Below are 24653 nucleotides of genomic sequence, written 5' to 3'. Positions count from 1 at the left end.
ATGGACTCCTTGAAGGGATATTAATTACATCAGCAAAACTCACATTATGACAAAACCTGGCCGACTGAGGCCCTTCCCGATTAGAGAGTCCATCTATAGAACTCGTCAGCACACAAGAACTTCCTCAAAGAACAAGGGCCAGAATGCAGAAGCCTACAGCAAACGTAGCCCTCCAACCCCCACCCTGATTATTGTATGACACCTCGAGAGCAATTGTAGCACTCCAGGGTGGTAGAGTATCACCAGAGCCCTCCGTTTCACAGGATGGCTGTGAGACTAGACGAGTTAATGTGTAAGAAGCATGGGGAACAGCAGCTTGATTCAGAGTGTCACTTGACTGCTAGCTATCCGTGACACCATTACATCATAATTGGGATCTTTGAATTGAAGTGCTTAAGGCTCCCCTCTTCCCACTCAACTGTGAAGTCCTTGTCAGTGACTACTGCGTCCACTCACTGTAAAATCCACACAACTGGCCCACCCCCATTGTCATAGCAAAAAAAAAAAATGTCTTATAAAAATGTAACGAGCAGTATTTCAGGTGCTTATATCCCCAGAGTTTACCTCAAAGAAATAAAGTTTTAGATTTCTGCAGAACTTCGCCAAGTTTTCACATGGGCAAGGAGGTCGCACCAGTCATAGAAATTCACTTTGAAACTTCAGAGCTATCCATCAACGTAACTACCTGAGGTCTGGCAGCTCTGGCAGTCTCAGGGAACTGTTATATTATGAATCAGGGGATTGCCAGGCACACATTCTACAGGAGCATGGAATAAGTTTACATCTCTGCCATAGTAAATCATCATGGGTTTGACTGCTGAAAACTACAGCCAGGGCGGGCGTAATCAAATCTTGCTGTGAGTTGGGAGTCTGGGCGTGGCTCAACCGGTTCCTCTACTTAGAGTCTCAAGGGCTTCTCAGGGCAATACTCCACAGGGCAGCCTCAGCGAATTCCGGAGCTCACCCAGATGTGGGCAGAATCCAGTTCCAGAATCTACAGGATAGGGGCATCTATTTCCTTACAGGTTATACCCGAATCCAATTCTGCACCTGCATCCTTACAGATTATGCCAGAAAGCCACCTGTCCTTTTCAGTGTTTCCGTTGGGTTGTTTACTGATGGTAATTCATGCTTAATTTCAAATTTTGGAAGCTGTAGAATGGCAGAACCGAGAAAAGCACCCAGAGTACCAGGTCTCAGCATCTTATCCTAAATGCACTCGCTGAGTGTAACTTGACACTAATTGTCAGGTGTCTAAGTTATAAAGAGCGATGTCCTAGCTATTGCCAACAGGTGGTTCTCATCTGATTCTGGTTTTAAAGAAAGGACTGCCCCTTCCCCTCCCACCACCACCTATGGCAGGCACTCCAGAGAGATGACCCTACACCTCACCTGGACAGCACAGTAAAGCTGGCCTTTGTGGTAGGGATGGGGGTGGGATGCAGGTCCCAAGGGCAAGAGCATGGGAGAGCTAACCCCTCCACTTATCTACATGGTGTGGGTGTGGGGGTGATGCCCTCTCCCCTTAGCCACCACCCCCATCATGCACTAGGACATGAGAGTAGGCGATCTGGCCCTACCCCCTCACTGGCTGTAGCATTCAGGAAAGCAGACCCCACACCTTGCCTGGGCAACACAGTGGAGCTGGCTCTTATGGGGAAGATACAGGTGAGCCAGCCCTAAGGGTGTGAGGGTGTGAGGGTGAGAGCGCTAGCCCAGCCTGTGGCAAGCTGCAGTAACTGAGAAAGTGGGCTCCACACTGACTGGGTAGCACAGCAGAGCTGGCCCTGGGCATGAAAACAGGAGAGTTGACTCTGCCTCTGGTCAAAGGTAGTATTGGATGGCCCAGCCAGAGTAGTGTTGGAGAGCTCACTGTAGTGGTGCAGATATGGCAGAGCTGATGCACTGACCAACACAGCTGGCCCACCCCAAAATCTGTATCATCTGTGAACGGTTGGGAAGTGTGAAAGGGCCAGTCCTGCTGATCTAAAGCTGCAGGGTACAGCAACAGGATGACCCAGAGGAGTCCCAGTAAGGATCCAATATTGGTGCCATAGAAGCCAGAGATTTTGAACCAGACTAATGACTCATTGCAATGAGCGTTTGTAAGTAAAGGCCTGTAGGAAAAGGGATATACTCTGGGACATACTGTGACACTCTACAGCTTCCATGATGAGATGTTCTCTGTGCTTTGTTTTTGTTAGTATGTTTGTGGGTGTGTTTTTATTTTGGGGGAAGGATGCAAAGGTAAAAGGTAGATATGAGACTTGGAGATGAGTGGGGTTGGGTGCACGATGCAAAACTCACAAGAAAACAATAAAAAGTAAAAAAAGAGAGAAACGACATCACAGACTTGTCAGCTAGAAGATCGGCTGTTCAGTTCCATATAGAGAGGCTTGGGTCCCTACACGAAGTACAGAATGTAAAATAATAAAGCAACAAGGGGCTGGAGAGATGGCTCAGAGGTTAAGAGTACTGACTGCTCTTCCAGAGGTCCTGAGTTCAATTCCCAGCAACCACATGGTGGCTTACAACCATCTATAATGGGGTCTGAAGACAGCAACAGTGTACTCATATACATAAAATAAGTAAAATCTTTAAAAAAAATGGAGCAACAAATGGCCCACTTCTAGGGTACCTGTTACATACTAGGGCACTGTTCCGAATCTCACTGACTTAATTTATCTTCATATAGTTTGAGATATAGTAACAGTCAGATGAGCTTGAAAACATTCTATGACTTGTATGAAGACAACTTAGAGTAAGATGAATTCATGTACTGCGTTATCCCTCTAACACAGTTCTGTCATACCTGTTGGAACACTGTCCATGAATGAAGCCCTGTGAGATTTCTGAGAGCTTGTGGGAAAATGCCAAGTAAACAAGACAGGAGCCTTGTAATCTCTGCTTCTCCATGACATGGATTTTGTGTTCCTCCCAGATAGAGTAAATAGAAACATGTTTGCTTCAGATGACACATTGTTGCTTGCTTTGGAAACAAAAATGTTTCCAAGTATGGGTTGCCCCTGTGACTGTATACAGCCTAAACTCATGCAAATTCTGCTCCTTTGGCCTTGCTTAACCCTCAGAATTCCTGCAGAATATAAACTGTCTGATGCTCTGAATAAAGTTACTCAACTCAAGCTACTGCGCTGAGACTTCAGCCCCCTCGTTTTTAGGATCCATTCTCCCAGGTTCACATTGTCGAGCAAAGCAGTAACAACTAGGTGACCTTTCTAGACACTCTAATAGATTAGCCAAAACATACTGGTAACATAATTTCCATTGGGATTCTTTTGTGTTAATTAACAGTTTTGTTAGGAGACCCTAGGAATTGTTTTTTAAGGTTTTATATAACTTCTGCACTCATTCCTTCCTCCTTCCCCCTTTCCTTTCCTCTCTCTTCCTCACCTCTATCAGTTGTGGGGGAGCAGTGGGGGCAAACCTAAGGCCTCAGTCATATTAAACATATATTCTACTACTGAACCACAACTTGAACATCTTCAGTTTTTATTAAATTTTAATTTAAAACTTTTTGTTTACTTTTATGCATGTATGTGCTTTGCCTGCATATACAGCTACGCATCATGTGTGCCTGGTATCCTCAGATGCCAGAAGAGGGTGTCAGGTTCCTCAGCACTGGAAATGCAGACAGGCACAGAGGTACAGAGAATCACACCCCAGTCCTCTAGAAAAGTGGCCGGTGCTCTTAATGCTGAGTCATCTCTCCAGCCCACAGCCCCGACAGTTTTTAATCTTTCTTCTGCTCACTTTTCTGAGCCTCAGACCTCATGTGTCTTTATGCTGACTCTCCATTCACAGCTTCATTGAATAAATTAGGTGTTAATATACTTAAGACCTCCACAGTAGGAAATAATGAGAGTAGTAATTTTATTCCTTAAACTTAGTGGAACTCAAATTAGAATGGTATTTTAATTTCTCCGTGATTGGCATAAGATCTACTGAAACTTCTGTGTTTTCTACTTAGATCTGGAACAGTCTGGGGCATGGCTTCACGTTCCTCGTACAGGTATTAGATGAGATCTGTCCTGTGGTTGAGTTTTTCAGCAGTCCTAAGGGCAGGCACTAGTTACATGCATCTCCCAAACCCATTGTCAAGCTTCAGCTCTCCAGCACCCCTAGGAGCTTGAGGAGGCTCCATTACTCAGCAGGGAGCAACAAGGACATTTATTTTATTGAGGTTATGGGGATGGTGCAGGGACAGTAAACCTCAAATTCATGCAGTGCCAATCACTTCAAGGACTGACTTCCCCAGAAATTAATGGACAAAGGGACTGCTCCCACTCGAAAACATCAAGAAGTGTGGCAAAGGGGACAGGGTGGGCTACAGCAGAAGAGAGAAAGGTGGTCCTGTGCTGGGACAGGAGACATTTCTGCAGTTCAGCAAGCAGCATTTGCCTCCGTTTCCAAGGTGCACGAAGGCTACCTATTAAGTCATTTAGGAAATGAGTCTTTGAGGAAGGTGGGATGATTCCAGTGGAAGCAAGCTAGGAGCAAGATGCCGAGGGTTAGGTCCTACAGATGCAGAAAGAGGAATTATGGGGAAGGGGGTCAAATGGAAAATAGTTCCATGGTACTATTATACCATGGTATAATACGGTACTTGAATAGCAGGCATATTCAAGGAAACCACATGCCACCCTGTGTTGACCGAAGCACTTCCGTGGCTCTCACAGAGAACTGAAGCCAGATTTTAACTGTGGCAGCAAAAAAGGACAGTGGTAACCTGACACCTGACCCCCGAGGCCTCTCAGAGCCCCATTTAAAGGAAGCACAGTGGGGAACAGAAGGGAGGAGTGCAGAAAGAACTGTAGAGAAACAGATGAGAATGCCACCTCAGGCTTGGCTTAGGAATGAGATGTCACATACTGCGTGAAAGATTGAAGCCTAAATGCAAATAGATATGGGGAGACACTAACAGGGCCGGTCCTGGTTAGGAAGACCACTGCTGTGATGAAACACTGGGACCACAAGCAAGCTGGGGAAGAAAGGGTCTACGTGGCTTTACACTTCCACATCATAGTCCTTCCTTGGAGGAAGTCAGGGCAGGAACCGAGAGGCAGGAGCCGATGCAGCGGTCATGGAGGGGTGCTACTTACTGGCTTGCTCCTCATGGCTTTCTCAGCCTGCTTTCTTATAGAACCCAGGACCACCAGCCCAGGGGTGGCCCCGCCCACACGAGCTGGGACCGCCCCATCAATCTTTAAAAACTGTCGTGGATCTTAGGCATGGACTTTTTCAATTCATGTTCCCTCCTTTCAGGTGTCTGTAGCTTGTGTCAAGTTGACATAAAACTAGCCTGCACAGTATGTAAAAAAGAAAAGATAATTTCTAAGGGTCTCTTCCTTTATATGTTTGTCTTGAAGAAACCAAACGCGTCATTTTCAAGGAACCAGTAGTTCCACTAAATGGACACATGGAATTACTCTAATTAGTAAGGCACCTGCAGTCTTGGCCATGTGGAGACACTGTTCAGGTTGGTTCCGTTGACTTGAAATGAGTTTAATGAAAGCAAGATGGCTATGGGGTCTCCTGGGTAAACTTAAGAACCCAATCCTCTATGGGAGTGTCCTGGGTGAACTTAAGAGTCAGATTCTCTCTTCCTTTTCTAATCCATTCAACAGATAAAGCTTCTTACACACATGGCAATCCTCTCAGGAGATTCAGTACCTATTTTTACCTAAGTAGACTCTCAACCCCTCCCTCTGCAATCCCGGACATCTGTCAGTCACTGTGCCCACCTCAAACAGAAGACTCTTTCCAGGACCACACACCGTGCTCATTCCCTAACATAACACACACCACTGTGCTACTATTCTCTTGCTGGTATTTTTAAACACAATGCTGTTCTGTCACTCCCCCTGTCCCTCATATCCAACACCCACCTAAGGTCCCTCCCTCCATGGGACCATTTAAAAGCCCCGATTGACTACCGTGGGTTTCCCCATGACCTCCTCAGTGCTGTACTCACTGCTTACTGGTAGGAGAATCCGTAACACATACACTAAGCTTTGTGGTCTCAGGAAACCTGATAGACCATCTGAGTTAACTTCCAGACTATACAACCACATCTATCAATATTTTGACTAGGTTAAAAGTTAAAGCACTATTTAAAATGGCCCCCTAGAAGCCTCCTTCCACCAAGTCATAAGAATTCCATGATGGAGCCTCAAACCCTAACTATTAGGCCACTCAGGAAATGGTGCTCTAGGTGTTAATAATGAGAAAAACCGACCACTGTAGCCTCATGTTTTATTTTAAACCCTTATTTATTTATGTAGCTATGGGACTACATATAACGTAGTTGGCCTCAAACTTGGGATCCTCCTGCCTTAGCTTCCGAGCACCAGGACGACAAGTGATCACCACCATTCCAAGCTTCCTATGTCTTGTTAATTGACCGTGTGATCAATACTATCTAGCTCACATGTTCTTCTCTCCAGCACAATGATGGTGTGCCCTTCGCCATGAGCCTGAACTGAAACAGCACACAGAAACCAATGGCTAGATCCTGTATGAGCAAAAAGCACACCGGTGCCTCCTTCTTGTCTCTTACTTGTTCCCCTTTTGGGTTTTCATAAAACAATAACAAACAAATAGATTACCATCAGAAAGCAAGTTCTTGAAAAGATTCTCCTACCTTGCTAGAGATGTGCCAGAGCACGGAATGGCCAAGAAGGACCTGGGGTCAAGCCTCGGTAAGAGCAGGGAAGAAAGACGTTTCCAAAGATTCCTCCTAGTGTGGTTTGTAATAGCTCAAGACTGAAAATAACCACGACGTTCAATAGAAGGGAAAATGATAAATGTGTGGGCTATGAAATCTCATGATCACTGTAAGTGTTGCAGATAATGCTTTTAGCCGTGGAAACATTGAGCAATAAACACAGGTCACAGCTGGGTGTGGTGATGTGCATCTGAAATTCTAGCACTTGGGAGGTGGAGGCAGGAAGATTGGGAGCTCGGGGTCCACATCAGCCAGATAGTGAGTTCAAGGACTGGCTGGGCCACACGAGATATTGTCTCGACAACAGATACAAAACCCAACAATAACAATAAATCAGTTCAGTACAGACTGAACATTAAAAAGGTTGGCTTCTTGATTAAGGAATATGCATGTGTGCACGCATACACACACACACACACACACACACACACACACACACACACACACGGGGGGGGGAGTAAATTATAAGCACTTCAGTGTTAATTCTGAGCACTTTTCAATTTTATAAGAAGTTTTATTTTAATTATGAAGCCATATTTATGTTCAATTGAAATAATCCAAGTACCAGGCAATGAAGATGAAACTGTAAAGGACAGAAAAGCCATCACATGGTAACTCTCAGATTTACACTTATTTTGGCATTCAAAAACCAAAAGATTACATTACTTCTACCAAAAATACACACAAGATATCATTCTCTCCTAATCTGTGCACCAATATAAGAAGACAAAAACAGGCTTAAAATTTACCTTAGTAAAAAGGACATAAGGACATAAATAATTCTAACTTTTTCATGTCTCCTGGACTCCTACACATATAGCCCCACGATACCATGGTGTGGCTCTGACCTACGTATGCCAAAATCTCATTTCATGTATGCAACTTTAAAAAGTTCTATTTAAACCAGTGTAAAGAGAAGTAGCCCACTATAAAACATGTACGGTCCTCATTTTATAGTTCCTCAGACGTCTCCAGAGAGGACAGAACAGGAAGTACATTTAGCAAACTCTTGGTGGCCAATGTCCTGACCTAGAGCTCAATGGTATATTTCTCTTCCCCGAGAATGAATAAAGTCGGCATTTTCTACATGCACTCTTATCAAAGAGTGATGATCCTCATCTTGGACCCTCTTCTCCTGACACACTAGCGTGTGCGCACACACACACACACACACACACACACACACACACACACACTACTATAGTACACACATGTGTAAAAACACATATAGCCTCCCTCCTTTATTTCCAAAGGACCGACTCATTACTAAGCTTCATTTCATGTCTCGCGTGATTTTTTTCTTTTAAATTGCTTTTTGAGATAATTTTGTATAGCCTAGACTTGCCTCAAAGTCACTATGTATTTGAGCCTGGCATTAAACTGCTAATCCTCCTGTCTCTGCCTCCCAATGTTGGGATTACAGGTATGCACCACCACCGTCCCTGGCTTGAACATAAGTCTTTTTCTGATGAGGGAGATGTTGAAGACTGAACCCAGTGCCTTTAGCATGTAGTCTCTTACTGAACTATATCCCAAGTCTTTGAACAGGTTAAACAAGATAGGGACATTGGTCACACAACAGTAAGCTAAACGACACACATTGTCCTGCTTCCACAAAGCAAGTCCTTAGAAGTAGAATTTCACTACATTATCATATCCGGGTAGGCTAGGACAACTTTAGAATTAGAGATGATGACTTAGAAATTAATTTTCTTAAAGGTTTACTTATTATATTCCGCATGTGTGAGTGTCATGCCTGCATGCATATATATGCACCAGGTCTGTTTCTGGTGCCTGTAGAGATCAGGAGAGGGCATCGGATGTCCTAGAATTGGAGTAACAGAGAGCGGGAGCCACCATGTGCATGCTGGGAACCAGGACTTCTGCAAGAACCAGTGCTCTTAACCACTGAGGCATTCTCCAGACCCTGGGAGTTAATATTCTGAGGCTGTCTATGTGTGTGCTGATATCTGTCTTGTATGGGGTTTTGGGACATATTATCAAGAAGAAGAAAATACAGTTGGTGTGCAACAGGCGTATAACATAAGAGTATATATGGAAACACATAAATGGCATAAAAGTATACATGCTTATGAGGTGTCACTGAAAAATCCACCTAACAGAAACTGAAGAAATCTTACCCCTCTCTCCAAGTGACCCCAGAGGTCTTTAGTCCACAATCCAGTGGCCTCTGCATATTCAAGCAGGATAAAGGCAGTACTGACACACAGAGGGGACAGCTCTGTGTCTCTTTAGAAAACACAAACACCACCAGAAATGTGCCCCAGCCTCCACCCCTGAGCTATACCCTTTCTACCCCTGAGCTGTACCACAGTCCACCACCCCCGGCTGTCCCCCAGATCCACTGCTGCTAATATTACCTGAACCCAAATCAGACATTGTGGGTCCTACTTGATGCCTCCTCTCAAAGCTCAGTCTATCTGGCCCTTCTCCAAAATTACACAGTATCTCTTTGCACCACTGAAAGAACCAGAGACAGACTGTGTATTCCAAATAGAAATTTTATATTTCCCACAGATAAAAGTATAAGGTAACTTGATGTGTATGATCCGGAGTCAGCCAGACAGAAGCTTAGTCATTCAGGGGTGCGGAGGGGACTGACTTTTATTCTCTGAATAGACAAGCCTATTCAGGCTGGTGAGATAAGGGGGGGAGGAGATTAACTACATTCCTCAGAGAGGAAAGAGGCAAGTGGAAATGAAGTGTTTACATTTTAAAATCATTGCCCAAAGCATTAAAAAAATGATCGCATGGTGTTTATTATGCACTCAGTATTACAGGTCCCTACCCTCTCCCCACCTCCTGGTGAAGATTACTTCTAGGCGTGGCTGGCTTGGCTTAGATATTGAACAAGGCCTCTACTAAGATACCTTCTTAAAGACTCAGCTAATCCAAACCCTGTGTTATAGCTGCTTCATGAAGCAGTACCAACGTGAAAAAAAAAAAAAAAAACCAAAGTAGTCATCGTTGGTCTAAGGATGTCACCAAAAAGAAAACAAACAAAAATAGACAATAATTATGACAACAGCAAAATACACATCACCAGTACTCTCAGGTACCACTGAGAAGGGGAATCTCTCCAACATTTCAAATTCAAATTGTTGAGTTATCAAAGAGGTTCTGTGTGTGTGTGTGTGTGTGTGTGTGTGTGTGTGTGTGTGTGTGTGTGTGAACTAAATAACTAAATGTTATACCAACCAAGGGAATAGAGAGTCCCATAAAGGATGGCAAAGGAGAGAGGCTCTGTACACAAGCATAGGGAAAATAAGGGGACAAGAAACAGCCTTGGACTTTCACAGGATGTCAAGTTTTACTCTGCCTGACAAGACAATGGTTCTCATTAGAACCTGTGGGATGATGTCATCATGCAGGTGAGGCAGGTACAAGATAGAATGAGGCCTGTTACTGGACGAGAAGGAAGGATGGGCAGGAGAAAAGTTTCAGGGAGGAGAAGACTGGAACGGAAAGGACAAGGACGGAAAATGGGGAGGGAACAGGAGAGAAGCCATCGAGAGAGAACATGGAGGCTGACGCTAAGATTCCACTCTGCGTATTTACAATTTGTTATGAATGTTCTTAAGGGATGGATGTGTACAGGGCTTTTATGCTTAGGTGGGCAATTATATCTTATCAATTGGATCAGAGGTTATTGTGTTGTGTGTTCTTTCATGTAGTGATTTAAGTTTAAGAGAGTGTGTGGCGGCTGGAGAAACTGAGCCACCACGGAATTGAGATGTATATTTCTGGCAATGGTGATAACCTGCCTTGGGGACTGGAAGGATAGAGAGATTGTTGCCAGCCTCAGAGAGAGTGTGTGATATGGGATGGAACAGAACAGGTGAGAGGCTTTGCTGACCGAGATTAAGAAATCTACCAGATATCTTGGGGTGCTGTGATGCTGAATCTAGTGCGGGGTAAAAGAAAGCCACTCTTTATAATTTTACAACAACAAGAACCTTCTTCCTGCTGGCTCTCTAACAAGTATTACCCAAGAGAACTGCATGGAAAAGAAGAGGGGATAGGAGAGAAATCAGACAGAGACCCATGAGAAACCAGGACCTAGTCCACAGTGGTGAATTTGGATCACTTTATCCATAATGTAGGATCCCAAAGGCAGGAAGCCTGAGAACAAGACTTTTTACAAGAGAGGATGATAGAAAGCCTGGGAGGACAGATTATGGCCAATGGGAAATGAGCCTCACCGAGGCCTCAGCCACGGATGCCATCTTACTCGGGGTTTTACTGCAGTGGCATCTCTTATAAAGGAAAGCATCTAACCGAGGCTGGCTCACAGTTCATTCTCATCATGGTGGGAAGCATGGTGATGTGCAAGCAGACTGGTACTGGAGGAGCTGAGTGTTCTACTCTGGATCCATCGGCAGCAGCAGGAAGAGACCCTGGGTCTCGCTTGGGCTTCTCAAACTTCAAAGCTCACTGCCCCAGTTACACAACAACATACTTTCTCCAACAAGGCCATACTTCCTAACCCCCCACCCCAAGTAGTGCCACTCCTTGATAACTAAGCATTCAAATGTCTGAGCCGATGGGGGCCATTCTTATTCGACCACTACAGACACCAAACAGAAAAAGAAGCCGTTGAGAGAATTGATATCCGACGATAATTAAGTAGCTAATCCTAGGGAACTGGAAAGAGAAATTCCACTTCTGTTTCTTTTTAGCTCAGTGGAGTTAAGTAACCTCTAATAGCTTTCCTACTTGGAAGAGGGAGACTGTGCCAGCTTCTTCACAGTGCTGCTGGGCATCTTAGCAGAACACATACACACATGCACAGATGGTATATTTAACACAGCATCAGACTTAGAGTTGGTTTTTAGACGGTAATTATTATTTTGCATTAAAGAGGCACTCCCTTTCGTTCCACATTTTAACTCAGAAGCGCGTTGTTAAGTAGTTCCCGAACACACTGTCAAGATTCCCTTTCATGTGAGCTTCTGTATCAAAGCTCACCACATTAGCTCCAAAATTACTTTTCTAAATTTATCCCAGAGTAGTAAAGCGCATTCATCCTCCAAGCTGTGTCCAGGTGGAGACCTGGCATGCCACACTCTAGGCAGACAGTCCCATTCACATACAGCCCAATCGAACATGATTTTTCCGCAATTAGTGTTTTATTAAGGGGGGTCAGGGCCAATCTCGACTGTCAGCTTGACCCAGTTGGACAGCGAGAACCTCAACTGGGGAATTGCTTCCAAAGATCTGCCTGTGGCATGTCTGTCAGGCATTTTCTTCATTGTGAATTTATGTAGAAAGATCTTGCCCCCTATGGGTAGTATCAGCCCTGGGCAGAGCCTAGACTATATAAGAGAGCTGTTTGAACACAGGAGCAAGTCCGTGTTCCTTTGTGCTCTCTGCTTCAGTTCCTTCTACCAGATTCCCACCTTGAGTTCCTGCTTGGCTTCCCTGATAAGGGGCTATAAAGCAAAAGCTAAAATAAACTCGTAAACCCTGTCCTCCCCAAGTTGCCTTTGGTCATAGTGTTGATCAAAGCTAGAGAAGCTAGGACCATGATATTAATGCAGCACAAAGGATCTCAAGGGAAGGTAGGAAAGCGTCTCAGAAACTGCAAAGCCGGATGTTTAAAGATTTAAACACCTGGGGATTCCCAGAGCCTGTCAAAAATGAGCTTAAATATCAGCACACTCAGGGATACCTCTAATCTCTTTACTCTGGAAGCAGAACTGTGAGTTCAAGGCCACCAAGTCTACACAGTGAGTTTTGGGCCAGCCAGAGATAAACAATGAAACCCTGTCTCAAATAACTAACTAAATAAACAAACTAACCAACTTTATGGACTAATTAAATCTAGCATCAACATCCAGATTTCCTAACAAAGTCACGAATTGTCCTTCAGCAAGCAAAGCCTTTTCAATGGCCTTACAAAATGTAATGACAATGTTGTAATTCCATATTAAAAACCAATGTCATCGCCTTTTGCTGCCTGATTTGCTCCCTTTCTTCTGACTGAAGAAACAGAGTATTTTCCCTTTTGTGTAGCAGGTTAAGTCACACTGGATTTCAAAGCCTGGGAGCTACTGGCATAGCGTGAAGGCTGCATCTACCTTGTGCAGAAGAGTCTGTGACACCAATGGGAAGCTACAGCAGGGTGCAGCCAAGCACCTCGGCTGGCACCTTGCAATGGGCCTTCCCCAACAATCAACAGCTGTACCCAAACCGCCTCCCCGCTCTGACCCGCTCTCGCTATTTCTCCCCTCACGTAGGGTAAACGGTCTTACCGCAGATGTCAGTCGAGCAAGGATTTCATCGCTGCTTTCTTCCGAGTCTTCCGCTTTCTGGTGAGAACTTTAAAAAAAAAAAAAACAAAACATACAAATGACAGATTACTCTCTTAGCACTGGTTGCTCAAACTTACCTACCAAATTTAGAAAATAAAGGGCCAAAAAAAAAAAAAAAAGACATTGTCATTATGTCATGAATGAAATATGTCATGAATGAAAGTGTGCAAGTAACACCGTGTTGGCAGAGCCAGTGGGGCACAATCCGTTACCAGCCAATTGTTCTTTAGAGTCAGTCATCCAGTGGCTCTTCCTAATGGGCCAGCTGAGTTCAGGGGACCGGGTGCTGCTTCCCAGATGACATCCCAGGATAACCCTGGCACACCTGATCTACAGATACGGTTATGAAAAATGTGCACACGAACGTAAGACGGTTAAGCACCGAGTTCCCCCTGAATCCAAATAAGACTGTGAAGCTATGAAATGTGAAGCTATGAAATGTGAATTTTCCACTACACTTGAGTCTCAGCCCAAGCAAATTCACTGTGAAATAGTATATTTTAGGACTAATCCCACAGTGGAAATTATTATACAAAGTTTAAAAAAAAAAAAAAAGAAAGGAACTCTGATTTTTTTTTTCAAGAAATCACAGCCAATGTGAAGAGAAAAAGAAGTTATGCAAATATCAAGAAATAAACAAGACATAGCGGTATAAGATCATTTTCTTTAGGAAAAAAAATCACCTGTATTATTTCCACAAACGTATACAATAACAAATTTTATACTTAAAAATATCTTATGGGCTGGAGAGGTGGCTCAGTGATTAAGAGCACTGACTGCTCTTCCAAAGGTCCTGAGTTCAATTCCCAGAAACCACATGGTGGCTCACAACCATCTGTAATAGGATCCAATACCCTCTTCTGGTGTGTCTAAAGATAGTAGCAGTGTACTTATATAATAAATAAGTAAATAAATCTTTTTAAAAAAATCTTATAAACTGTTTTCCTTTCTGGCTTGGCCAAACAATGAGTTAATGCTAAATGAATTATAAATTCATTATATAAAATTGTATATAAAATTATATAAAATTGCACACAAAATCTATTTCCATAAGCAAACCCTTTCAGCACAGCCTGTGGATGAGAGATTCTTGGTAATTGATCTATAAAGCAAAATATCAGAAATGCGGTCCAGTGATTGATTTCCATCTCAGGTAGCTGGGGTGGGCCAGCTGGAGCACTACCCTAAAGTCAGGAGGCTGTCTCACAGCTGTCCACAGAGTACAGCTCCGACTTTGTAAGAAGGGATGAGCTAGTGGATCAACTTGGGAATCGGTTGCTTGGTTCTATAAATGCTATTCAACTCCTTTTCAGAAAGAAAGACACAACCTTCAAATCTGAGGAAGGGACACAAGCCGCTGCCTTTATAAGAATAGCTAGAAGCAGCTATGGAATTTAGCTCCACTTGTCGTCCACCTTAACTCCCAGCTAAATGAACCATCACCTAACTAAAGATTCACAGAAGGAACTAAGCGTTTCACCTTCACGTGCCTTTTTAAGAAGTCACCTGCATAATCATTATTTCCAACAACAATCCTTATTAAAATTTGTGCTTATTTAAAAAGGAGGCTGTACTGGGAAGAGATTTAAAACCCTACACAATTCAAACCACTGGGTTTAGCTTATGTAATTTGGCTCGGTAAACTGAACAGATCTGAAAGGAAATTAAGAACTAAGTACACCACAGAGCACAATACCAAACTTATGTGCCTGCATCTAACCATCTCGGCAGCAAAACACCGCCTGCTGTGTCTTTTCTAGGCTTCTCAGACTCAAACCAATAGTTTCCTCATTGAAAAAGACTACAGGTCCCAGCTTCCCTTGCAGCCAACCGAAGCAGTTCTGGAAGGGAGGGGCTACAGTGTGGAAGCCACTTCCGCCCTGATAAGGGGCCATATTCTACCTTCTGTACAAAGGACTGAGAAAACTTCCCCCTCATGATGAATAGTCCCGCATAAGGTCAAAGAGCACAGAGCTCTTCCTTTCTACTTTCTTTGTCTCTACAGCTGCCTTAAGTAATCGATCACAAACACATGAAAGTTTTAGTTAGCAGGCATGACTGCGTTCATAGATTAACGTCTAGAACCCTCAGGCCTCTAGTTTCTGAATCTTGCCCAGCATGCCATGTTTTCTCCAGCTGCCTTTCTAGTGGCGCTGGGTGCCGATTCCAGTAACCTGAATTTTCACCCCCCCCCACGGAATCATATATAATTAAATTAAATTAAATTATATATGCTTTCCTCTTTCCTGCTCCCTTCTCGGTGTTCTGGTACCCTGTGACCATCCATCCTTCCTGTACCCACTGCGGTTGTCCAACCATCAACCACCCTTTCATGCTCCTTCCTCCGGTTCTGCTTGCTTTGGTTAAGGCCCTCAATTACACAGGAATTCATAACCATAACCATGTTTAAGACTTCTGATTGACTCTGGTCTTTCTTGACATTTTCTATCTCCTACAGACACCAAGATTTCCTTTCTAAAAATCCACATTCCTAGATGCCACCCAGAGGAGCCTCACTACCTTCTGAGGGCAGTTAAGTTTAAAAATAACTTTCCTTCCCTGCTAAGGGGGTCCCCAACTCCCTACACCAGAAATTTCGTGTGTCTCACAGAAACTGAGGAAGCTCGGGACAGCAGGGCTGGTGATCACCAGCAAAAGCAGGGGGCTGAGGGGTGAGAGGCTGGGGTGGAGGGACCAGGAAAATAGCAGGAGACCCTGCTGGTCTCTTACTCTGCTTACTTTGGCCACTTGGAACTTAACACCCTGCCCAGCTCTCTAATAAAATGGCCAGAATGATAATGTTTGCTTAATATGGCAAACGAATTTTACAAGATGTGGACAAATTCTTATTTACATATACAAATACACAACAGAGCGACTCAAGAAAGACCAAGTTTTCACCATCAGATTAAGTAGAAAAGAAAGCAGATAAGGCAGCAAGTGTACCATCTGTATATTGTCCACTATCACTGGAACATGCTATGCCCCTCAGTGAACAAGAGAGGGAGAAGGCGAGAAGGGAGGGAAGCTGTGGTTCTGGTTTGGCAGTCATTAGTGAATGGAAATAAAGAGGTCCCGGGTGGAAGGCATGTTACAGGACAGGGAAGTGGCCTTAGGAAGAGAAATCCCTGGCTGAGTGCCCGAGGCTGCAGGAAGCACTGGTCTATCGGGTGTGTTCCCTTTAGAAATTACAGCGATGCTTCCCGAGGACTCCGCTTTCCAACAGAAGCAGAGCTGGGAGTTCTCCAAGGGGATGAATGCACTGAGCTCCAAAGGCAAAGGCTTCTAAAAGTCTGTGAAACCTAATACCTTAGAGTTCTACCATGTGGATGCAGGGATGCTAAAGTCTGTGTTCTTTGACCCTGCTAACCAGAAAATTGTACCCATGCCCATAAAAACAACACATCCATACACACAAATATACATACAGGCACATACACATGCACACGTACATATGACATTCTCACATGTGCACATACATACACACATGACACACATACACACACACATATACAACACACACCTGTGCACACATATATTCATGCACACATACTCATACACATGCATGCAAGACATGTACATAGGACACACACATGACACACATACACAACACACATGTCCACACACATACACACATGTACACGTACTCATATAAGACAAATGTGTGTGTATACACACACACAACACAAGACATATGTACACAAGACACATGTACACACATACACATGCATATGTGCACACACAGGACACACATACACACATGTGTGGGACATACATGAACTTGCATATACATATGCACATGAGACACATACACTCATACACAGAAGCAAAAGCACTCATATAAGACAAACATGCACACATATGCACACACAAGACACATGCACATAACACACATACAACACACACATACACACACAGGACATAAATTGCACACATGCACGAGATACACTCATGCACGTGCATACATACATGCACACATGCGTGCATATAACACACACACCACACCACAGAACAATTTGCTCTCTTCCCACAGTGCTCCCCAGCTTAACTGATGGCAGCACTACACTACGTCTCTGGTTAGACACCATCCTTGACCCTCCCTGTTGCCCCCTCCTCCCCTTCACACTGAGACACACTATATCCACCTGCTGTATCCATCCATCCTGCACTGCTCCTGACTCTCCCTTCAGGGCATTCTTCCCACTTCTCACACCGTGGAACATTACTGCTGTAGTCCCAGCCATGAAGCCAGGGTGGCCTTGGGAACATGTAAGTTACAGCATGGCCTTCGTCCTCTATGCTGAGGATCACATGAGAGAGGGAACCTCAAGTCACAGGTCAGACTGGCCGGGGGCCACACCTTTGAGGCTGTCGACTGATGATTGGTGTTGGTGGTCCTAGCTGCAGCCTCTCTAGACTGGACTGTGAGTAAGAAATTTATCAAAGTGAGCCAGAGAGGAAGCTCGTACACAGCGTTCTTCCTCGGTTTCTGCTTTAATCCTGGCTTGATTCCCTGCCCTGCCTTCCCTCCATGATAGATTATAACCTGGAAGTGTAAGCCAAACCTTTTCCTTCCAACTTGCTTGGGGCCAGAATGTTTTATCACTAGAACAGCCTTCCTGTGTGAAAACCATCCTTCGTTCAAAAGCATATAACTAATAAAGGCTGAATCTATTTGAGGAAGACGGCATCACTGATCTCTACAAAGTCTGTGTGTCTCACATGCACATATGTGCAAACACACACACACATATACACACAGGACACACACACATGACACACATATGCACACACACACATATACACACAGGACACACACACATGACACACATATGCACACACACACACATATACACAGATACACACACATGCACACACAACACAAATACACATATATACACATACACACAGATACACACACATGCACACACAACACAAATACACACACATATATATACACACACACATATATATACACACACACATATACACACAGGACACACACACATGACACACATATGCACACACACACACACACACACACACACACACACACTGGCATACACACATACACATGACACCCCATAGATCCTCACAGCTTGCTTCTCTAACAATCAAGTCTAGATCCTCCTTGTCCCACATGCAGAACACTAATTGGATGGAAAGGACTGTTCATTTAACATAGCAAATACATACAGGAAAAGAACAACAGACACAAAGTAAGATTTTTTTTTTAATATAATGAATACAGCTGACTTCCTCAGAGACTATTTTTCCATTGTCAGCCGCTAGTTATGCTGACAGAAGAAGATTTCTAAGCATACACTGTGGCTGTCATGTGCTTCCTGGGCCCAGGGACACAGTAATGATGCCAACTGAAAGCTGAATCAAATCGGGTGTCCACGGATCTGTTTTTCACAGTTTATTTTGGGGGTTTGAAGGTAAGTGCCTATCACTATTTCAAATGCTAGTGCAAGCAGCCACAAAGGGTCGAATTTTCCTACCATACCTGCACTGCTCTCAAACGTGGATGTGGTCAGATAATGATGAACAATCTGTTCCTACCCCTGGATAAGCCTTGTCTGTAACGGAGATTCTGGGGGACTCACCACCTCTGTGGCTGCAGGAGTAATGAGAAAATGACAGAGGCCAGTCTGACCTGATAGCAATCTGAAGAGATAAATGGAAACTGTCTTCACCTCTGACCCAAGTACAAGACGTGCCAGTGAAATCATGAAAGTATTTACTACTCAAAAAGTATTTGTTTACCCAGACAGTAATTTTTCCTCTCCAAATGTCCCAAAAATCTAATTAGGATAAGTCATAAGTACAGAGGGCAGATCAGGGACAGGAATGAATGACAGAACTGAACTTGAACCCCGGGTCAGAGCTGTGAGGAGGCAGGCACTACCCAGGAACAAGAATTTCCTGTGCTGCTTGTGTGTCAGGAAGAAACTATGGCAGGGTAGGGGAGTGAGGGGCAGGGTAGGGGAGTGAGGGGCAGGGTAGGGGAGTGAGGGGCAGGGTAGGAGAGTCAGGGGGCAGAGTAGGGGAGTGAGGGGCAGGGTAGGAGAGTCAGGGGGCAGAGTAGGGGAGTGAGGGGCAGGGTAGGGGAGTGAGGGGCAGAGTAGGGGAGTGAGGGGCAGGGTAGGGGAGTGAGGGGCAGGGTAGGGGAGTGAGGGGCAGGGTAGGGGAGTGAGGGAGTAGGGTAGGGGAGTGAGGGACAGGGTAGGAGAGTGAGGGGCAGGGTAGGGGAGTGAGGGAGTAGGGTAGGGAAGTGAGGGGCAGGGTAGGGGAGTGAGGGAGTAGGGTAGGGGAGTGAGGGGCAGGGTAGGGGAGTGAGGGGCAGAGTAGGGGAATGAGGGGCAGGGTGGGGGAGTGAGGGGCAGGGGGGTGAGTGAGGGGCAGGGTAGGGGAGTGAGGGGGCAGGAAGAGTAGCTTAGCAGGTAGATGTTGTTGTTATTCAGGGTAATTAGGTAGCACAGGGACTGGTTCTGGGAGTCACTGTTGTAGAGCTGATGCTGAATGCATGCATGGAGGTAGAAAAGCAGAGACAAAGACTCAGTTGTGTTTAGAGGTCAGGGCTTTAAATGTATGTTCTGCTATTATTCAGGCGTGGCCAACCTGAATGATCAGAGGCCGGAAGATTTAAAAAACAATGCTAAGAGATGACAATTTGTTGCAGTTCCCGGGAGGAGGAGACTCTTCACACCAAGGAGCTACAAAAGGAAGCTCCACAGTCAGCAAGGCAGAGGTGGGGAGAGAAGACACAGACAAGAACGTTTTTTTCCCCGTGTTCCCCACAGTGAGGCAGGATTAAACAGGCTGAAGAATGACTAGTTCCAATAGTTTTACCTCACTCTGGGGAACAGCTATCCCCGTTTGCCTGGTACCTGAGCCTGCTGTGCTCAGGGCAGGTAGAAAACCCAAGCCCAAAAGAAGAGACCGGACTGCAGAGTTTGCACTGATTGGTCGACATATGGAAAGGTCTTACTAGCCCCATGAATTGACCGGTCTTTAGAAGGGAGTCTCCTCAGGGTCAAGCAAGACCTCCCAACGCACAGCCCTAGGAACACAAAGTCCATGCAATCAGAGAAGAAACGTAAGCACTGTCACTGGTAAGAAGACAGAGCCAACAGATACTCTCCCAGGAAGCGTGTGCAGAGGCTGCTTCCAAAAGAACAGGCGTCATAGGGTCAAGGATGCTGACCTGTCCAGGATAACCAGGACTGAAACTCAACCACTTAATATAGTAATATGGCAATATAGTAAGGAGGCTTGCAGTCATCACAAGGATGGTTTAAGTGTTTGAGAAAGCTTCCTGTTGGACAGGAAAGACTTCATGTCCTCAAAGTGGCCCCATGCTAGCTACCCACCTCATCCCACAGGGCATCCTGTGAAAGAGCAGGGTAAGAAGCAGACACCATATTTGAATAACTTTACTGTATTAGACCAAAGGTAGGAGCTCCCTAGTTAGCTAATAGGACAAGTGTTTATGTCAATAACAGACACCAGGTCCCTTAGCAAAACAACAACAACAAAAACAGTACATTTTTCTTTATATATCCTCTGTATCCTGAGCTGAGCCTAACTGGAAGGCTATGGTTTTATGTATTCAAAGGTCAGTGACAGACTGGAGTCCAGCCTCTTCACCCTTGTGAGCAGAGAGGCAGCATACTGCAGTTGAGCTGGGCTTGGCTTTGAAAAGCATCAGCTTCCAATCAGGTTCATATCAGGAAGAACCATCGTAGAAGTCCTGCCGGAACAACTAGGCTGCCTTTCTTGTTTCTGTTAATTTCTCAAACTTCACTCACTCTCCTCTCCTCTCAACCATAGTAAAATAATAATAATAATAATAATAATAATAATAATAATAATAATAAAATAATAATAATAATATAACAAAAACAACAACAATAATAATAGCATCAGGAAGAAGTTCATTCCGAATAACTTCATCTGGGCTTCTATCTGAACGAGGTTCAACAACCGGTCTCTTTCCCTGAGACCAACCAATACCCTGAAAACCAACTCAATACTTTGAAAATCTCTCTTTTTCTTGGGGGAGGGGTGGATTAAAAAACTATCTCACAGAGAGTTGAACATTTGTTTCCTCAAACTAGGCAGCAAGCTCACACAGCGCCATCTCTCTTCCCGCTGTGGACATTGTGGACGTTGTGGACGACATTCTTTTTTAAATTACAAAATCCCCCTTATTATTTTTTCCCTCTTTAAAAATACTTTTGTAGAGAACAGATTTGTGTTTATACAGGGACATTAAGTGGTTCTCTGGCATCATTTTAAAGTCATTTAGGGAGGATGGCGAGTTAGGGGACCTAATGTGGGACTGAGTAGGTAGAGCCTAATAGCTTTCAAATATCAAAAGGGTTATTAAAAGCACCACAGGATGGAGTTTTTAGCTCATAAATGGAAAAACAAGAATCAAAAGGACTTCAGAGGGCGTTTCAGTTAGAAGTCAAGAGTGAAAGAACAGAAAGCTAAGAGAGACGCAGAAGAACAGATTTTTTTTTTCTTTTTAAAATCACCAACAGGAACAACAGTGATTTACCAACCACAAGTCTAAGACAGTCCAAGGACATCAGGGAAACTTCATAGGCAAGGTAGGACGTGGGCTCCCCCTTGAGGGTTGGGCAGAACTTAACAGGGAAAAGAAAAAGGCAAAACAGGGAGCAGAGCAGAGCGGAGCTCTAGCAGTCGAGTATAACCAGTGTGGGCTGAAGACTGAGACAGCAAGATTTCCAGGTCAAAGTCGGAGTTATAATGAAGGTCTGTGCAGGAACCAGGGGAGGGTGTGCGATTCAACTGAGAAACGGCAGTGTCCCTGGGCATCCTTTCTCTGACCATCCGTTATTCTAAAGTGGAATAGCTCAAAGGCAATAATCCAAGAATGTTCTACTGCTGCACAGAAGTTCTCATACCTCTAATACAGAGCGGATATATATATCTTCTCGCACCAGAAGAAAAGCATGGTTTAGTAACTTTATTCTTTTATGCTAGGAATAAACAGGTCCTTGGTTCTCCAGCAACCATTTGTACCAGTGAGTGACTGTGACCAAATGCTCATGCCAAATGGAGGAAACTTGCTGATGAATGTGGCATTCTACAGTCCGTTCTCACCCCAGGACCTGCCATTTGTACCCACAGTAATCGGTATGACAGAAGATTGCAAGCCATCTGGGATTGGCATTAAAGCCTGAAGTTTTAAAATAACTGACACTTTTCAAAAGCTAGAGCAGATCCAGGAGTTACTCAATGCAAGGCTACCACCTCAACCACTGGCATTCTAACTTGCTGTCTTGGGGAGGAGCGGCAGATTAAACCATGACTGCCTGCAAGATTATTCACTCCTCTCCGGCCTCCTCCTTAATTTGAGCATACCCAGGTATGCCACTACTGTGTGTAAAACACAGGATGGTAGAAGAACCCTATCAGAGAATAGCAGTCCTTCGGGGTTAATGTCAGTCACCACAGCTCTGTCTGATTGAAAAGCCTCGTCACTCCTTCCTAGAGAGCACCTTGGAATTTGCTGAAATGTGCCTCCACCACTCTTAGATACTTGTGACCTCTACAAAGAGCATATTAAATAAAGGGCCCTCCATGTCGCCATAATTCAGTGTCATTGCAATCTGCACTCCTATAGCACAGCCTCCTGCCAAAGGAGGTGAGGACAAACCCATAATCGCAGTCTTCTCACACTTCCATAACTTGCGCTTACAACTCCCTGAAGAGGGTGCTGAGATCATCCCCTCACGTCTGAGAACACATCATAGCAGGTGTAAAAAAACTGTGGCATTAAAGGTAGACCGATGTAAACTCAACCACTAAAACTACCCTCTGCGTCTGTGCGACCTTGGTCCAGTGACTTGACTTCTGTGCCTCAGTTTCTTCACTCATAAAATGGAAATTAGTGGTACCCATCTTAAAGAATCTTTCTGAAGTGAAACAAAAACTGTAAGGCATTCTTCTAGTACTGTGCCTGACATGAAATATACGCTTGACATCCAACTTTCTTGTCAGAAATGTATCATTAGTATAAAATGTTCCTTCCCGAAAAGACTGAATTAACTACTCAACGCTGTCAGTTTTAGCTAACAAAAGAAAGTTATGTTTGCTATGGTTGGAGGAGTGCATCTCTTGGAAGCGATAGTCTCTACCTGAGGAGTAAGGGCAGTTCACTTGTCTTACGAGTCAACGGTATGGGGCAGTGTTCTGGTACTTGAAGAGCTCTCTAAGTGATTCAGCTGACATTTCAATCTGCAACTCCTTTCTGAAATAAACTCTTCACTATTGCCAAGGATAAACAAGGCATGTCATAATCCCCACACCATGACTCAAGGAAGCCTCTGCTCATTAATTTTAACCATTCGGTGATTCACTCTCTTCAGGTGATAATGATTCACATGTTTTGATTTGCCAAACATGGCTTCTAGATTATTTTCAGAAATGTCTGTTGAAGCTCCTTCTTAGCACAGTCACGACTTGGACAGGGCGTAAGATGTGAGTTATTATTTCATTCCAACTTCAGCTCCATCCATCATATGTTTATATCTAATTTAGATCATCCACTCAGTTAGCAGTGGCATTGTGGTGCAGCTGGTAGAGCAAACATGACTAGGATCGGAATAACAAAGGAGCCATGTAGGAGCTAGAATGAATCTTCAGCAGGGTGTCTGACCTCTCTGAACCTGGAAATAGAATTCCTACTGCTCAAACAGGTTGGCGATCTGCAGGCACAGGACACAGGACAACTTCTCTAAGAAAGCACAGTTTACAGTGGTACCTAACAGCGCCTACTCACAGGTCACAGATGCCAGCTCTCGCAGGAATGAGGTGCACAAGCTCCAGTAAAAGCTTCACTCCCTTTTGCCATTCTTCCTCTCTTTCAAATTCACAGTACAGGTAGCTGCATTCATCCGAGGAGAACTGGTAGAAAACATAGTTATCCTGAAAGTAGAGATGCTGGTCCACTGTTTGAAGCAAGCAAACAAACAAACAAAAAAGGCTGTGTTTTAGCATCATCAATCACATAATAAACTGAAAAGTCCAATAATTAAGGAGAAACCATAAACAAGGCTGCACTCATACATCTGAACTTCATTCGTGCTAACACAACCAATAAAATGGAAGGATATGCTGGCTGGTCGATCCCACTGCTTCAACTTTGATGTATTCACACACATGCTATGTTTTCTGCTTCACAGACACACGTGATGATCAAGTCAATATCACTTCGAAGAGGGCAGCAGGCAATGCCGTACAAACACAGCATAATATAAACACAGCACGTTTCAGTTAGCAAGGTCAGTGGCTATCAACGGGGGGGATTGTGGTCCTACTTCAGGGGACAACTGGTGATGCCTAGAGACAGTTTTGGTAGTCACAATAGAACGGTGTGCACACCAGTAGCACACCAATGGCAACGAGAAGGAAAAAGAAATGAATGTTGCCAAAAAAATCCTATATGCACAGGACAGTCCCTCCCACCCACGACAAAGAACTGTCTAATTCAAAATGCCCATACTGTCAATGTTAGGAAATCCTGTTTTAAAGGA

The 24653-nt window shown here is 44.3% G+C and overlaps 1 protein-coding gene across 1 annotated transcript in view; it reads right to left on the bottom strand.

Annotated features, from left to right (window-relative positions):
* Positions 1–24653, bottom strand: part of Rapgef5 (Rap guanine nucleotide exchange factor 5) — a 235007-nt gene that overhangs the window by 160708 nt on the left and 49646 nt on the right. The window contains 2 exon segments of the mRNA NM_001395143.1: positions 13021–13087; positions 23900–24068. Coding sequence (NP_001382072.1) covers positions 13021–13087; positions 23900–24068 — 236 coding nt within the window.

This window comes from Rattus norvegicus, chromosome 6, assembly GCF_021556685.1.
Source record: "Rattus norvegicus strain SHRSP/BbbUtx chromosome 6, alternate assembly SHRSP_T2T, whole genome shotgun sequence".
Classification (NCBI taxonomy): Eukaryota; Metazoa; Chordata; class Mammalia; order Rodentia; family Muridae; genus Rattus; species Rattus norvegicus.
Note: the sequence above shows the minus strand (reverse complement) of the source record. Positions and strands in the feature narration are given on the sequence as shown.